Below are 18717 nucleotides of genomic sequence, written 5' to 3' on the forward strand. Positions count from 1 at the left end.
TATCGGGTGCTCTGCCCTTCTGCCTGAGTGCTCTGGCAGCACTTGCCTGGCCAGCTCGGGGGATTCCTCTCAGTCACAACTCAGCAGATGCCCTTGCTGACAAACAGGTCAAGCTGCAGGCCCTCATTGATCATCATCCCTCATCTGAACCCTTCTTGACTTCTACTAGCCCAGGCGCCACTTGACTGTAGTTTTTTTGGGGGTGGGTGTGGTTGCAGGAGAGTGCTGAGTTCTCTCTTGCGGTCTTGGCTGCCCCTCTGCCTTTTCCATGGAGCTGTGTCGTGTTGCATTGGCCTCCCATTGCTTTAAATTTGCACGTTTCACGGAGGGCTGGATATTAGGAGAGCAGAATGGTTGGGTTTGACAAGTATTCACTTCAGAGAAACTCTGTGAAGAAATTGGTTTACCCAGTCACTTCAGGATAAAGTTAGCTTTGTTTTAATCAGTGCACTCAGAATTAACCATCTTACCCAGCTTCTAATTGTGTATGTGTATGAATTGCCATCGTGTGAAACATACTGTTGCTTTGTATAATGTATCTCTTGCTGCTGCTTCTCATTATTACCTATCTTACCCTTCAATGTTGTCACAAGTGATACTAGGTAGAACTATTTTTTTTTATGTTCATATTTAAGAGGTTTATGTCTGCTTTCTCTCTTCAGCTGGTAGGGCTATAATGTGAGGTCAAAATGTAATATGAACTGTGGTGACAGGGTCCTATTTTTTTTAAACCAGCTGATTGATCAACGTACACAAATACGTGCATTCTAAAGTGCATTCACTCTGACATTTTCTCCCTGATTTTAGTTTGTAAATACTTTAAAAATTGCTTATATGAATGTACATGTTACTGTTTTTCTTTTAGTATATCAGAATTGCTAACTTGCTGTTACAAGTGTTGGAGTTGAAAAGTAGCATACAGATGTAGCATACAGATTACTAGTTTCTCTATCACATGAAAATATGGCCTTGGAACTGAGTCATGTTAGTGATAATTTAATAATCTTTTCTTTCACCACAGCTGCACAGCTTTATAAACTACCACACTGAGACTGCATAAAGACAATTCTAATGAAAAAAAAAGCTCTTTTTAAAGGGAGAGAATATGATTGCAATTTTACCATCAGACATATAAACACTGGAGAGTTCATGTCTTGTCACATAGTAAGCAAACAAATAGATCAGTTGATGTTAGTAAGTTGATAAATTTGCAGTCATTTAGTCATCTGTCTCACTTCCAGTATACAGGCATTGAAAAAGGCTGTGAAGCTTAAGGAATCAAAATGAATCATAGCTACTGTAAAAATGTTTGGCTAGCAATTCTGAATATCAGTCAAAACTTTGGCTCTTTGTGTTGGGATGGGAGAATAGGGTTGGTGTCAGTGAAAATGATGAATGATATATAACTGTGTGCTGTGCTTACATTATAATGTACTTGAAGTCCAGCAGTTATTCATCCTTAAGCTTCTAATGTCTAATTCAGAACTGGTGACCTGGACTTGGATCTAGTTATGGCTTGCAGTTGCACTAATCTCTCTCTGGAGAGATTTTCTTATGCTGCACCAAAGAAGAAATTATATAATTAGGTGGAAAACTGGCTCCTATCCTCATGTTCATAGGATGATTGCAGCATTGAAGTAATGGTGTGTCTAAGCAAATTGTGAGCATGCCAGCAACATCTTTTAGACATAGGTGCACTCAGTATGTGCTCTGAGTTGCTGTATGGTCTGCCTTTCATATAGTTCATCTTTTTGTCAGTAGGAAAAAAAAACAACTGCTGAGAAGAAACAGAGTGCTACAAACAAAGAGACAGGGAGATGGGCGGGTTTCAGAATCTTGAGTAGCATATATGCCTAGGGAAAAAAATGCATTTTAATATGACTTGACTAAATCACAGATCATGAGAACTAGGAGAAAACTTTTTTTTCCCTACCTTTCTAGAAATGCAGTATAATAAATCAAATCATTTCATGAAACACTATGTGAAAGGTTTCTTGAAAATTTTTGAAAAAATACTCCGTTATCTTCAGAAATGGTTGAGATCATTGCTATGTGGGTTTAGGTTTTCTGTTTAGTCTTTTTGTTTTTCCTCCAAACATTTGTTTCTTTTAGAGCTGTTTAACAAGATTCCATGGCCAAAAAGTCACAGAGCAGTTGAAATTTTCACCCTTAGTGGTAAGATCTACCTTCCTGTCTCCAGCTCCTCTCTGTTTGTCACACAAATCCAGCATGATCTGTCATATTTGTAAACTGCAAGATTTGCAGTCTTCTTGTGACTAAAATGCAATAATCTACTTTGAAAACTGCAGTTGAAGTGTCTCTTACTTCCTTTAACTCCTTTTTCTGCTTGTGTTTGAAACTTGGAAATACTGTCATGCACCAGGGAGCATTATGTGTGTTTTGTGAGAAACACTAATGCCTCATAGTAACAATTCATTGTTGCTGATACAAATCAGGTTTTGGTGTCTGTTGATAGTCAGTCTGCTTTCATACTCAATTTTTTATGATTCTCTAAAAAGACATATTCATGTGCTTTGTTCTGCCCAGTGAATATTTCTTGCATGTGGTATCTTGTTTAGCTTTTTCAATGTTGCACTACTTTTTTTTTTTTTTTTTTTTGTCAAAATGGAATGCTGTTTGTTTGGGGTGGTTTTTTCTGAAAATGCAGCTTGTGATCTTAAAAAATGTTTAACAATAATTATTTCATCCAGGTACAAATAAGAATCCTGCATAAAATGCAGAATTCCATGAAGAAAGAAAAATTTTCCTGAGCACTTTTAATCTTTTTTGGTCTTCAACTGTTGAAAGAATATTTTTTCTTTTTATTTTTTCTCAAATGCTGAACCTTGGTACAGCTAAATACCAGACTATATTTTATGTGTAGTAAGTGTCTTCATCTTTTTTAGCACACTGCTTACTGCTTGTGTTTACACCTGGTATAATCCCAGAGCAAAGAACTGAGCAGGTTCAGCAGGTCCAGTTTGAGGATTTTTCATTTATGCTTCTATGAAAGGTTTCTTCTCTTTTAAAACCAGCTTCCTTTGTTTATCTCACAGTGTATGGAGAGACCTCCAAGTAAATATAATAAGGATTTGCAGTTTGAATTCAGCTTTACATAGGAAGAATCAGGACAGTAAACTTTCAGCAAATTTTGGTTGAAAATATGGAAAAATCAGGCACGCCCATCAAATTGATGAATTATGGTAAAACATATACTTTCAAATGTGTGTGCTTATAAATATATAAATGTACACATGCCTGTGCACAAACACAAATGTGATCATTTTATTCAGTTTCCTGAATTGAAAAAGAGGGGAAATAGTCCATTTTGGGGCACTTCATGTATGTTAATAATGTGATTTTTTTTTTCCAATAGCATTAAAAGTCATTACACATTCATTTTTATCCTAAACATGTATTTGACAATCATGGTTATTTTTCAACTCATGCTTTTGCTGAAGATAAAATCAGTACACACAATTGACATAAAGTAAAATGATAGACTTTTCCATTAGTTCTGGAAATGCAAACTAAACTAGATGTCCTTTTGGGAGTGGGATTTTATGTAGATATATATGTATGTGTGTGAATTATATATCTTTTTTTTTCATTCACATTATTGGAAGTGAGACTCATTCATAGCTGAATAATTAGAACAGGGTTACACACTGAAAGCACTGTGTTTCCTTTTAGGTGAGGAGAGACATAGAAGGCAGCAGTGGTAGTGAGTAGTTCTGGAGCTGGTTGTCCAGCTGAAGTATGCCACAGGCTGATTAATTAAATCTTTGGAAGCTTTCAGCCTGGGTGGGACACACTACCTACTCCTAAAACCCTTGAGCTTCATCAGTATCTATCTTGAGTGTGTAAAACAGTGTATGTGACACTATTTCCAATCCTTTTTAGCTTTTCAGTGAGGCTGCTTCCTTGTCTCTGGCAAGAATATAGCTTTTATTTCCCTTCTTTTGCTGAAGACTTGTGCAGTCTTTGGTGCCTGCCAGTAAAAGGGAAATTTTGCATAGATGTCCATGCTATTTGGGGAAAAGGCCATTTACTTGATAATTATGATATATGTTCAGTCCAAGTCTGTACTTGGCAAGAGCAAAACTAGTAAGATTCCCTGATCAAGCCATATGTCAGGCAGACTGTCAATCTGATCTACATGCCAGCACATCTTTTGGGGTGTCTTCATACCTGTAGTAAAGGGCTGTTAGTCAGCAGCTCTCAAGGAACTTTTCAGAAAGGTCTCTTTTCAGAGGTCAGCTCAGTGGAAAACAGGATAATGGAGAGAAGCAGAAGTAAGAAGAATTTATTATTAAAGTTATCCAAATAACATAAAGAAGGTCAGGTACTCTGGAAAGCTCTGTGTAAAAATGTGGTAATGACAGCCAACAGAGCATGAGGAGCAACTTAGAAAAGATGTCAAAATGTGTAAATAATAGTATGCTCTCACTGAGAATAATTACATTTCTGGTCTCTCCTACCTTAATTTGGTTATGGTAAGCACAGGAAGAATTTACAAAAGAATAGTGAGGTTGTTTGAGGGCATGCAAGAGCTTGCATGAATGAAACAGGTGAGCAAAACAGGGCTTTCAAAACTGAATGAGCTGACCAAGAGGAGGACATTGTAGATATAATATTCTTCCTCTTGATTACGAAACCAAGGGCTTCCATGTTTCTTTCAGAAGTAATAGTACAAGGAGGAGGAATTCACTGTAAGGTAGAAGGGGTTGTTCTTTCTGTTGAAGAACCAACAGAGCCAAGGGGAGGGAGAATTTCAGAACACGCTGCAAGAAGTGAGAGAGACATGACAAGGCTGGAATGTAGCAGCTCAGACAAAGTTGCTCAGAGAAGCACAGATTAGTCATGTGAGTTGAGGCCTCAAAAGTGCCAAGAAGGAACTTAGAAGGACAGAATGACTCAAGTCCAGTGCAGTTAATGCACTGCTTAGCAGCAGCTAAGCAAAGGATCGCCATGAAAAATAACATGAGTAGGAAAATACTTTCCTTCCTTATTCTGTCATTTCTAGTCACTCTGAGCTTTCAATGTTGGAGAAGTTTAAAACTCATTTCTTAGCAATGATAAAAAATGCTAAACTCTTTTCTAAACAGCTTTGTCTTTCAATTTTGCAGTCACATCAAAAAAGCCCCAAACTATAATGGTCTGCAAAAAACAATAAATGGCTGTGAAAAGCTGAAGAGAGTTAACTGTCATCTGCATGTTCCAGTATAAGACATCTTGGAAGCCAGTTGAAGTGGCTAGACCAAAGCAAACAATATTGGGTGGGCGTTGGCTGGTTTTTGTTCCCAAACAGTATGCAGTTAAGTTGCAGATGCTCTTGCCACAAGATGTTGTAGGTCATACCATGGGATAGAAATCCACTCAGAGCTAAAAAACAGTCATCACTGCTGGCTCAAATCTCCACAAGCTGGAGTCTGGAAGACTAGCTGTAGAAGGAAGCAATGCATTTTTTCCTTGGCTGTTCCTTTTGGACACAATAAAAGTTGCCAAAGCCCTTTAGCCTGATTCAGTACAATACTTCTGTCTACCTGCTGCTTCCACCCAAGTGTTCTTGGAGAGGTCAGTCCATCTCATGCTGCTGTGAAGTAATCTGGAACCTGTTCTGCAGGAAACCTCCAGAGGGATCAATACAAACTTCAATTCCTTGGGTGTAGAAGAATTTAGAATGATCAAAATAATGAGATGATTTTTCTAGGTAGTCTTTGTGATATCAAGCAAAATACTTCAGTGTGATTGCAGTTCCACTAATTATGCACTCATGCTGTTGTCAAGTATGATTTTCAAAAGTGATGAGCAGTGATACCACTAGAATACCACTTCAGTACTAGAGTATTGAAGTGTTTTATAAATGCTCTAATTCCAACCTAACAGGTCCTTGACATTTTAGATAGGTACTCATTTAGTAGGCATTTTTGAACCTAATCTTTACAGGTCTTCCTTATGAATAAGTAAACAAGGTGATATTATCCTCCTTGTCTCAGTGTGAGCTGGAAAGAGATATAAGGAATTGTAAAAGTAAACAGTTTTTCTGCTGTACCCAATAAGGTCTGGGTACAGAGTGTGACCAAGCAATGAACAGTCCAAAGTTGCATTTGAGGAGTTTGGAGTACATCAAGTTCTGAGGCTGAAATACAGGGATACACTTGATACTGAAAGCTTTTCAGCTTCTGAATGTGATCATCAGCATTAAAATGGAATAAATAAAAAGGCATTTGACATAGTAAATTTATGTGGTTGTGTAAGAGTATATTGCAGTGCATGGAAACTGAAGCAGCCCAAGTTGCATAAGGGGTTCAGGTTTGTTTGCTTTCATTTTTGATGCTACATTTAAATTCTGAATGATGCTCCTTTGTGTTTGCAGATTTCAGTTACTTCTTTTGCTTCATTTTCTAATCAGAAGACATCACAACTTCAATCTGAAGATGAAACTGTTACACAGAATCATTTCATTAATTAAGATTTTTTAATTTAGCAGTTCTGTTGTTTTAGGGTAAGCTTGAAGAAATTCAACTTTTAATTATTTAATCTATAACTATCAGAAGTAAGAAAAGAAAAAAGAAAAGGAAAGAAAAGAAAAGATTATTACATTGGAATATGGAGGTATTAGTGACCATGGAAAGTCTCAGTTATAGGCATGACATTTATTAATGCTTATTTATATATTGCATTGCAAAATTTTGTTAGAAGACTTTACTCCTGGTTTTTTAGATCTTACTAGTCCTTTTGAAGAAATTTATATGAAAAAAGAAGAAAGGGCAGAATCCTTTGTCATTCTAAAAGTTAAGCAGCTTTCCAGAAATTATGCATTACTCACAATGCCCCATATATAGCTTAGCAAATCAAAGATACATGACGTTGACATCCCCAGGACAATTCTTACTGTCTCATGCAGGACTGGCAGGTGTAAATCTTGCTGGGTTCCTTCCTAGGAAAAGAGATTTCTTAAGTGAAGGTCTTTGGATGTAATGGCAGATTTGAAAATTTGTTGAGAACAGGTCAGCCTGTTCAGTGAAGGAAGGGAGCTGTGTGAAGGAGCAGTGCTGAATGACAGACATAGGGATCCTTGGAGCCTTGGACTGTGTGACAAAGCTTCACCAGCACAGATAAGGTTGCGGGGGTGTTGAAAATTAATAGAGACGTAGCTGGTGTAGCTGGAGTGACAGAATCCTTGTCACGCATGCAGCAAGAGGAGGAAAAGCCGTAGGAGGAAATCCATATTCAATTCACCTTCACAGAAGCAATCAAAGTATTTTGGCAGAAAGCTTCCTCCTGCCAGCATACTTTAGTTTTTGAGAACTCTTTCAGCACAGTGTTCTGGTATTCCTGTCTGAGATTAGTTGTGGCAGATTAGATTAGAATCAGAATTTAAAAGCAATGCAATTAATCATTATTGAAAACTTGTCTTCCTATTCTTTATTTTTAACAATTACTATGTTTTTGTGGATTTTTTTCATCTGTGAATTTAGTCCTTGGAGAATAATTTGGCTTCTTCTGACAGCTTGTGACTGACGCTTTGCAAGGAGGAAAAAAAGGATTTTTTTATAGTCTTAAGAATAAACACTTTGCCCTCATACTTTCAAGCCTTTCACTTTATTAAAGTTTGAGTGATTTACCTTCTCATCATTTGGGTTGCTGCTTACACCTGAGAAAAATAGATACTGAGGAAGATTTCCAGTAGAAGCAGAAAAATAAAAGTACTAAATGGGTGGTGATTCTCCCTCACATGACCAGAAGGAAAACAAACTGTTTGGCTTTTGACCGTGCTTGCTACTAAACACCCTGTCATAGTGTGTGAGGTGAGTCACGACTTGTTTATTTATAGCCACGGCCAATCAAAGGCGACCGCTCTGAACTTCATTCAAGACCAGCAGCTCTTAGGATGTCTTGTAAACATTTGCTCTCTGAGCAAGGAGCATTCTTCCTGGCGGCGAGCAGCACAGGTGCCTGGCTGGTGGCTCCTAAAACACAAACCAGACTAGAAGATCATTGCCTGGATTATCTAGATTGGTAGAGAGAGACTGAGAATTCCCTTTTACATCTGAAATGCCAGACAGTGAGGATCTGGGACAAGATGACAGGTACTGTACTTTGCTTGTGCTGGTCCTCCCGTGCAGTGCAGCAAGGACTGAGGCTCCATGTAATTAATCTGTGTGTGCTCCTGAGTGCTCAGCCTGAGATCAGTTTTCTCTGCGTTGTAACCGATCTTCTGCTTCTCAGGGGCTTTGCTTCTAATGCTAACCTTCTCAGGAGGGAAGTGTGAGTTTAATGTCTGATAGAGGGTAAATGGAACTGCTCTGAGGTCCCTCTTAAACTGAAGGTGAAGGGAAGAAAATACTGTGTGGTTTTCCTTCAAAGCCTCAATATGTCAGGCATGAAAATACTTTCATTGGAGCCGTGCTACTGACAGAACAGTCACTCATTTCTGTGAGATAGGGCACTGGGTCCCTTTGAGGTATGCCTGTCTTTCTGAAGTTCAGCTTTTATTTTAATTAGCTGATAAAACCAACAGGACAAAAAAAGAAGTTATTGAATCCAAAACTTGATAAAAATTTCCAAAACACTGTTTTTCTCAAATATGATCCAGCACATTCCTATGAAATAAATGCCCTAATTAAATTTAGCCAAATAGTTTTTAAAATAGATACCTGAAATGTAGATGTTATTGATGTTTGGCTATGAGAGAGTTTATAATCTAGATTTCTTAAAGTCCACAGGGTTTTTCCATAGTCTTGATGCTAATCAAAATGTTGGCTTTAAAATGGTGTTAATTAAATATTTGATGTTGTAAAAGAGTATTTGTTATGTATGTAGAAAGAGATGCTTTTTTTTTTTTTAGAAGTTAGTGAACAAAATGCCAGAATACAGAGGCAAATCTAAGAAATTAAGCAACTACAAGGATCAGAATTGGGCATTTCATTGTGGCTTTGGGTTTGATTTCTTCTAGTTGAATTTAAATCTAAAATTGAAATTCACATGGATTTTTTTCCAATATGTTTTTCAGTGTGTTGCAAGATGAAACACAGGAGATAGTTCTGGCTGTCTATTGTAGAGCAGCACAATGAAGCATGGCCCCCTTACTGGACGAGCGTGGGTGAATGGATCCCCAGGGGCAATTGGGTCTCTGCAGGGGTGGAGTCACCTACACATTTCCGTTTGCAGGGATATCTGGGTTGTGCCCTAGATATTTATGACATAGATTACAATTAATTGTAGTGGCAGGTAGTTTTTTCTTCTCTTAAGGAAATGTTGACTCATTACTGATAACCACCAAAGCATTAATTGCTGTTCTTCAAAAAATGTTTGGTGAGATCTCCACTTTGTTCAATTGTTTATTTTTCAATAAAGAAAACTGCTAATATCTGTGACCCCTTAAAAAAAGTCTTCAGCTTTGTAATAATATCTAATTTATTTTGTTCATAATTCTTTCTCCATAAAGGCTTGCAGCAAAATTTGGCAGCTAAACAGAAGGCCTAAGACTCTTAAGACCTCTTTTTCTATCAAAGTTGGGAGTTTTTGTTTTGGAAGAAAAAAGATGAGCTTTTCTAAAGCAGTAACCTGGAAACACATAACAGAGCCCTCTCTGCCCATTTATCATTTTTGAAGCTACCATTCAATTAACTGACCCTGATGTTCATCTCTCTTCCTTTTGTGTCTTCCAATTTCTTTTTCTGAAAGTAATTTGACTTTTTGTCTTGATCATAACAAGTAAGATATAACTGGAGAACATTGCTGAAGAAGTGCTAATGAGGCTTGGTGGAGGTCAGAATATTTTGGTCCAACAAGAGGGAATAGAAGGAGGAGTTATGGGAGCTGTACAGGAGCAATTAATCTTAGAATTGCAAAGGAAGAAATTGTAATGTAAATACACAGAAAATGGTGTAATTTTAAAGGCACACTGAATCAAAGCTTCAGCTTGTATGCATTTAAAAAAGGAGAGCAGTAGTATTTTTGTGGAAGGTGCAGAATGAGCTTTGATCCCTGATTGGTTTCGGTGCACTGCCCTCCTTGTAGGCCCTGCTCAGATGCAAATACTTCTTACATCCTCTTTTCAAATTCATGTCCTACTTCAGAAAATATGTAATATTGTGTCACAAGTGTATTTCATGAACATGGTTACATCACAGTTAAATATGTGGCATTGTTCAATACTCTGTTAGTCATACTGCAAATTAAAATGAAAAATAAGCAAAGGAACAGATGCACAAATACTTCTTAGTAAGGCTAGCCAAAAAGTGAAGAGCTGTGAAGAGCAGGTACCCACTCCTATCTTCTGTTGTGTTTTGGCACATGATCACGGCTGGTAACAGATGAAGAACAGTGAGGAAACACATGGCCACAGATAGAGGATTGAAAACAATTTAGCAAAGGAGTTATGTTCCCTCAGTAATTCTCTACCATTGGATCCACTTCCATTTTGGTGTAAGACAGTAAAAATTTTTTTTTTTGAAAACTGACATTTTGTGAAGAGTCTAATGATAGCCAAGAATGTATAAAAGACACTGTGAATATTGGTCCTGAAGTGGTGGAAATATATAGCTTTAGGAACTCTCAGTAATGCATCAGAGTAGTAAGTCATAACCTACTTGTACAAAATATATTAAAACCCATGGAAAAGAGTCAAAATGAAGTTGTGCACAGAAAAAGGTACAGTCATCTTTTTAGGTAACACAGAAGGTAACTTTAAAAAAATATTCTTTGGCACTTGAAAATATAGAAATATAGTTTTCCTTTTTTTTTTTTTTTTTTTTTGTGCAGCTTTTCTGCACTTCAGTGAATACTAAGCTCATCTTTCCTAGCTGTTTGACTTTGAAAGGCCTTGAGCTAGGAATATCCCAGCTGAAGAATGAGGAGGCTGTGAAGGAGGAAAATAAATTGATTTTGTGAAAAAGCACTAAGAGTTGTCTTTGTGAGAGAAAAATAATTTCAAAAGAATTGCTTCCAACAGCTGGGCAGATCTGTGTAAAGTTCTGCAAATGGAACTTTATGATCTTGTGGTTGCTTAGTAAGGAGTTTCCTTACTTTTCGGAACAAAAATATCTCTTTTGTGTTTGGAACATTTACAAATGGGAACCTGACCTGAAAGATCCCAGCCCTTGGACCATCTTGGTGAAAGGGCAACAGCACATAGTAAACAGCATAATAGGATAGTTTTTGCTAAAGAGAAAACAAGCCAATAATGGTACTTACATGGCACTGAAGCACTCTCTTCTCATGCAGAGAGACATTTTAGAAAATCTTAATGACATAAGTCAGTAATTTGGACTACTGGCACTTGACTGTCAGATCCTGCTTTGAATAACCTGGAACTGCAGTAGTAGCTGGTGTTCTCCTCAGGGGAGCTGGGCAGGAGGAGTATAGGTCAGAGGAAGGGTTTCCTGTGGGAGCTGCCAGTCTGCTCACCACAGTCTGCCCAGAGGAGCTCAGCCCTGAAAATACTCCAGTTTAGCTGGAATATATTTAGTTTGTCTTATCAGGATATCCAGCAAAAAGTGACAAAATTTAATACTGTCTGCTGCATTGAGGAACTTGTATACTGGAATCACCTTCAAAAAAAAGCTGGAATTAACCATTTTTTGTTCAGTCAGCTGAAGAAATACAATGCAACTCCTTATTAAGACTTCATAAGATGACTGATATATTATACCTGAATAGAAGAAATGAACACATGCCCTCCAGAATAAAATCTTGTTAGTAATGGGTCTTTCTTTTTCATTTAAGCAATCTGCTGGATAAGATGAATTCCCCTGTCTCTTTGCAGAACACTTCAGTGTATTATTATAAGAATAAGTTTGCTTTTATTTTCAGAAAACTTTATTCTCAACTGGTAATGTAAGTAAAAAAACTACCTTAATTTATTGGATTGATATTGTTTAGCATGACATTAGTGGTAAAATGTTCCCGTGTCAGTTGAAGAGAAGAAAATATAGTTATGGCTTTGGTTTAACACTCTGTGCAAGGAGTATATAGAGTTAGAGATGAAAGTCTGCTTATGTCACATGGCCCCACCACTCTGCTATGCAGTCCAGTGGGAAAGGCATATCCAGCCTCAATAAATGCTGATATTTTAAACATATTTCTTGTACAGTAATATTACAAAAAATCATCTTGGTCAGGAAATAAAAGGGGGAAAGCTGTGAAATAAGGTTTTTTTTTCAGCTTTTTATTCTACACCTTTCCTTGGGAAAAAACCAAAACAGCAACAGCAAATTGGACAGATGCACTGTTAACAAAAAGCACAAAATTGAAGTGTCAGATGCAGACAGATGAGTCCGGAAAGAAAACATTTTAAGAGTTTGAGAACCAATGTTACACAGTATAACACAATTCATTTAGTTCTTATAAACAATGTATTTGAAGTACTGGAGATATGATAATTAAAGGAGATTTTTGGATTGGGAAATGTTAGCTACCCTTTAAGGCTGATAAATACGTTCTCCAGCTTCAATTTCTCTTGTATCTTAAGAGATTCCAAGGGTGCTTAAGCCTCAGTATTGAAGGGATGGTCAAATGTGTGTTAAAAGATGTTAGCCACAGTATATGTTAGTGAGCCTAAATCTGTGCAGCACCTGTGGATTAGCAATGAGAAATACTGTGCATATGGATATCTACAAGCTGAAGAGATTTCTGTTAGAAAAGTTTTGCAATATTTGGAGCAAAAAGGTTGTAGATGAAAATTCTCTGTGAAGTGTAAGAATGAAGTATATTTGTAGATGCTTCCTGGTTTTGCTTTTTCTTATGTGGAAGTCTTTCATGCAAGGACAATTTTACATGGTATCCCAGTGATTCATTTAAATTGCAGGTCTTGTTAACTTGGTCATGGCCTCATGACACAAATACAATTATTTTAGTATACTTAATGATTGCATAGGATCCAAAAGTGGCACAGGATAGAGCCCAGCTCTACATAGTCACCTTTAAAATTAGCCACGTAGGTCATTAGGATGCTGTGCTGTGAGTTTAGTAGTGCTGGCCATTCTGTCTTTCCACATAGTGCACATAACATTCACAAATGTGTTGCATTTTGTGTCCATAAGGCTAATCAATAATGCATCGTGTTCCACCACAGTTCAATAGTAGCTTTTAGAGGTTTTGCCATTGGTACTTTAATATACTTAACTGTGAAATTTCCTTTTAACACTATTTTATATTTTGGAAAGAGAAAGGGGTGTTTATTTTCATTTTCAGTATATGTCCTCCTGAAATTTCCATGTAAAATAAAAAATTTACACAAACCTTTTTAGTCTAAATACTATTTTAAATCCCTTATCTCTGTACCTTAATAATTAAGAAGAAAAAATTTAGAACCTACTTTTTGGTATAGGTCTTCAGGTATAAAATGTTTGCTTCAGAGAAAAACTGTATCATTATAATCACTCCCTTCAGCACTGCAGTGACTTCTTTCATACAGCAGAAACCTGTGAAGGCTCTGAAAAGATAGACCTGCTTGACTGGGGTTTGCTAACAGTTTACACCCTGGATTTCATTTGATTAAGTTTCATTATGAACTCCTGGTTGCCTGTTTGTCTTTTGATACCCAGATCCCTTACAGTTGCACCATCCTATAGGTTCTATATATTACCTTTTTAAAACTACCAAATAGCCATGTAACCTATATTTTGATTTACATATCTTTGGGAATGTAACTTTTGGTTCTTGCACCTTGACTACTACATTCCAAGTTACCCTGAAAATTACAGAGTGCACAGGCTTCAAATGTGTGTGGTTACAGTTGGGAAATCAGGAGGGTTTAGAAGCTCTATAATTACAAACTCTGTTTATGTGGTGCAGTCCTTCCGATCCACCACATCATGCTGTTCTCTTGTCACTGCTGCAGTTCTGAGTAGCGTATCTGCATGAAGATACTGTGAATACTGTGTGCACATAATTCAAAACAATCCAGCACATCACGAAGAGATCTTTAAACCAGTAACATGAGATCTGCTGACCTTTCTGAGAGAAATGTGATGGGGCTTTGCTTGAACAGATGTCTAGCTATGAAATGGGAGCATGACACCATCAGTCATTTTTAGCAAACATAATGCCACTGTCTCTTCTGGCCAGGGTTTGTGACTGTGATCAGTGGAAGTGTCTGGGTGGTAGAGTGTTTTGGGTAGGTTTTTTTTACAATTACTAGGCAACAGTTTATATATTTGCTCAGTTATAGAAATGATGCAATAGGCAGTCAGAAGGATGTGAGTAATTTCTTTTTTCTGAACGCCCTCAACCTTATTGACAGTAGTTTTAGAATGGAAGTGTGGCACTGTATATCAAACTAAGAATAAGTGATGGATGCATAAAATATTATCCTTTCTAAATGACCCACAAAAGCCGTTGAACGTATTCAGAGTTGGCTGCTTATTCCCAAAGGAGCACCTGTACAGCAGTCCCCAAAGCTATTTTGGCAGGAAGTACAGGGTTCACATTTAAGTAATGTACTAATATTATGCTGAAATATATTTATATTCTTGGTTGACTTATGTCATAGTCAGGCACTCCACATTCATCATCTACATCACATCACGTGTCTTTTTTTTCCATTTTTATCTTTAAATGTGACCTTTGGAAAATTAATTTCTCTGGAGTATGCATCATTGTGTGCCTGTTTCCTTTTGATCTAATGCAGACTTTATAGTTACCTCTGTTTTTACAGGGCCATGACATAACCTCTTTGTCTTTGTGTACATACATTATATGTAGTACATACAACTATTAGGATAGGATGTACCTCCTTTCTTTCTCACTCCCCCTTCACCAGGATCTGTTGCCTCCCCTTTGTCCCAGCCCTCTGATCTGTGGGTAACACTGCTATTTGAGTCGGCTCAGGGTAAAAAGACAGGAAAGATGGATATCACCAAGGCTCGTGATTGTTGGGAGGTGTGAACAATAAGAGGCAGCATGTGCAACTGGTGGTCATACTGAAGATCAGCAAGCTGACTTTCTTACATGTCTAATTGCTTAAGATCAGAATAAGGCTTCAAAATAGTCCCTGGTGTTCCTTGTAAAATAGAAAATTGTAGCTATTATAGAACTAACAAAGGTGTCTTACAATTTCTTGTGGCATAGAAGCAACTGCCAAGTACTCTTTTGTGGAGTTCAGTAGTGTGTTTGCAAAGTTTTGAAGTAAATTTCACCTGTACCATCCACTTCTCTTGCTTGTCTTCTTATCCATGTACCACATGTGGACCACGGGGCCAAAGCCTATAGCAAGATATTTTACCTGCACTGCAGCTTATGCTTTCAAAAACTTGGCTAAAGAAAGCATCACTATTGCCAAGCAAGGGAACTGCAGAGAACTTTGCCTGCAAATGTGCACTTTTTCTTCATAATTTGCATTTTTGTTTTTGAATTGTTACTAGTTATCCCATTGTGCCTTGTTATAGCTCCTTCTCTTTAATCTATACTGTCTTTATATTGGTGGTGAAAATAGTTTGCATTTTTATTGTAATTTCTGCTTTTGTCTTTCCCCCCTCTTTTTTTGCTATCAGCTTAAAATTATTAAAGTGAGAATCTACAGTTGTCCTAAGTATTTCAAAGCTCTAATTTAATAGCAGGCATCAGGGATGTTCATTTTTTCTTTGTGCTTCCACAGAGTTCTACTTTGATTGTCAACAATTTCAAATAAAGGGTAGGAGTAAAAGTCTGTAAAAGGATTTTATTATTCAGAGCACAGTCATAATAGTAGTTTTCAGTAATGGAATAAATGGGCAGCTCTTAAAGTACTTATTATTAATGCTGTAGAATTGTTTATAGAAGCTGGAAGCAGTGTTTCTTTAGGGGAAGTAGCCTATCCATAAGAACTACAGTTCCTGTAGGCCAAAATGCTTGTATAATACTTTGCTGAAGCCACTAATTATCACAGATGATGGAAAATGAAATCTCTACTGTAGGTGGGATGCAGACAGAGAGTTCTGTGTAACGTTGCTCATCCCTTCAGCTGGGTTCCTGCAGTGATCTCTGAGTTATGTTATGGTTTTATTTGCATCCTCTGTCACAGACAAATATCTGCATTCAGTGTCTTGCATGGCTGGGAAATTGCCAAAGTCATCTAGTCCAAGACACAGGGCTCTTACCCTATGCATTTCAGGTGTGCTGTTTTAAATAGTTCAACGTTTGTTTCCCTCAAAGGGGAGGAAAAACCCCTCACCCTGACTATTTTGTAGTGTAAGAGGAAATCACACCACTGCAACACCATAAATACTATAATGCAGACAGGAATAGGGCACCGGTTTTGGGCTTCGGACTTCAATGAACCTTACCCGGTGGCTGAAACCGCTGTTTCACGCAGGTGGCGGTGCCCGGGCAGTGTGGCTGTGTCCCCATGGGCAGTATGGCTGTGTCCCCGTGGGCAGTGTGGCTTTGTCCCCGTGGGCAGTATGGCTGTGTCCCTGCCGAGTCCCATCCGCCCCTCCCGTCCCTGGCTGGTCCCCGCGGCTGTGCCACCACCTCGTGGCGAACGAGGAGAGCCGGGAGGCAGGGAAGGCTCTCCGCGGAGCATTTTTGACCGAAATCGAGCCTTTTTACAAAAGCGAGGCTGCAGAGACCGTGTGTAGCTGATAGGAGTTGGGAGTTCGATCTGACCGTCTGTGTGTCCCCTGACGGCTGTGCACCGACCCGTGTACAGTCATTTTTTCATAACGTAGATTATTTATCTTGTAATTCGATCTACTTGTGAGAAAATGTTTACTATTAATGCATTAGACATGTAATAGGTTATATATCTGAGTGAAATGAGCAGAGTTGCTCATGGCTGGCTTGCATTCGCTGTGATCAAAGCTGTGTGTACTCAGCAGTGCATTATGTGAAAAGTAACTCAATAAAGCTGGTGTGGAATTGGCTTCAGATTCTCAGTGTTTGCACGGTGGTTTGTCCATTCTTTGTACCAGTTTGACTTGACACTGACTGGCCTTTGCATGTCTTTATTATTATTTGTTGTCTCATAAACCAGCTTTGTTGTAGAGGCTCTGTTTACTCCACAAAGGTATATGATGTGACCATTTAAGCTCAATATTGGATAAACTGATCAGCCCCAAATGTGATAAACCCATATGCTGTCCCATGGTTTTCCAAAAATTCTTTGGTACAGGTTTGGTTGGTTTTTTTTGTTTTTTTTTTTTTTTTGGGGGGGGGTGTTATTTTATTCAAAGCACTGAACAGTCATAAGATAAACTTGAGAAACAGTCCTTTCAGTATAATAGAAAAACTTAAATTCAGTAGGAATATTAATGTAAACATCAAGACTCCAAGAGCAATTTCTTTTTTTCTAGGTTTGGCAGCAATTTCATCATCATAGTTTGCAGAACAAAATAAAAAATAGAAAGAGAAAGCTCAAGGATTAAATGCATAAAATGAAATGTAATAATATGTGTGGCCATCCTGTGGCAATAAAAAGTACTGTGGTATATTTTTTAAAGAAAAAAAATTAAAAAACAAGCTTGGGGTCCGTTGCTTGATTTAGATGACAACTGTACCGTCAACTCAATGTCTTCATATGACCAGAATGAATAAGCAGTAATTTTTTACAGACTGAAAACTGCTTCTACTGGACAGATTATTTCTTTTTAGTTAAAATGATCAAATTAGCTCCATATAAAATAGGAAGAAACAAGCACAGGGGTCTCTAGCATAGCAACAGCCTGAGCCTAAGAATCTACACTATGTTTTCAACCAGTTCCATATGAGCTGTAAACATAGTCGGGTGTTTTTGTTTGTTTTACTCAGCTGGAAAGTCACCGATTCCAGTCAAGACTACAGACCCAGAATAAATCAGTGCATTTCAGAAACACTGATGAATTTATTTGTATTTCTTCAAGAAATGTCCCACTTTAAGGAACAAAACCCTGGCAAGGTAAGCACTTCCCAGTAAGATTAACAGTTCTATACAATTTGATAAAAAGTTGAGATAGATTTATAAAAAACACAAGTGAACAAGCAAAAAAAAAAAAAAAGTACATTCTGACACATTCAGTCATGAGTTTCTGCTAACTTTTTTTTTTTTTATGTGAAGAATATGGGTAGGTAGTTAGTGGGAAACAGTAGACTTTATAGCAATACAGTCCATCCACTTACAGCTATTGGAAATTCACCAGCTATTCCATGGACTTTTTAAAGGAAATTTTAAAACACCACAATTTGACTACAATTTAATAAAAACTTGAAAAAGCAAAGAAGTAAATAGTCATGTTCTTAAACATAAACTTTTTTTTTTTCCTCAAATAACTGTAGTCTTCAGGAATAGCTGCATGAAGAGAGTTCCTCATACTTTGTTGTGGCAATTTTTCTTCTATACACTAATGGAGTTGGAAGAATATAATTATTTAGTTCTAGTCAAACATGAAGCAGGGGTTTTTTTCCTCCAATAGAAATATAAATAAAATAACTCTATTTTATGATAAAATAGATTAATTTTTTATAATTGTATTGCTAAATACAAATTAAAGGAAGACTACAGTACTTTTTCTCCTCTTTTAATCTCTCTTAATTTTGCCATAGAATCTTTCCTGAAAACAGGCCATTCAGAATTAGCAAATAGAAAGTATGTAGTACCACACTCAAATATTAGCAGTTTAGACTGAAAATACAGATGAGTAACTGGATGAAAAATATGAAAATTATAGAATAATGAAAATTATGTATAAAATAATAAATTATATAAATTAAATAAAGTAATAAATTATATAAATTATATGTCCTGTTGTATGT

The 18717-nt window shown here is 37.2% G+C and overlaps 1 protein-coding gene across 2 annotated transcripts in view; it reads left to right on the plus strand.

The window, feature by feature from the left end:
• Positions 1-18717, plus strand: part of RETREG1 (reticulophagy regulator 1) — a 63314-nt gene that overhangs the window by 32008 nt on the left and 12589 nt on the right. The window contains exons 1-2 of one of the 2 annotated variants that reach the window (XM_009095666.3): positions 7869-8096; positions 17737-17863. In XM_009095666.3, coding sequence (XP_009093914.3) covers positions 8062-8096; positions 17737-17863 — 162 coding nt within the window. In that variant the 5' untranslated portion in view covers positions 7869-8061. Of the gene's footprint in view, positions 1-7868; positions 8097-17736; positions 17864-18717 lie in introns of those variants that run through there. The other variant, XM_050970664.1, reaches the window with a different exon arrangement.

Source organism: Serinus canaria, chromosome 2 (assembly GCF_022539315.1).
Source record: "Serinus canaria isolate serCan28SL12 chromosome 2, serCan2020, whole genome shotgun sequence".
NCBI classification, from domain to species: domain Eukaryota; kingdom Metazoa; phylum Chordata; class Aves; order Passeriformes; family Fringillidae; genus Serinus; species Serinus canaria.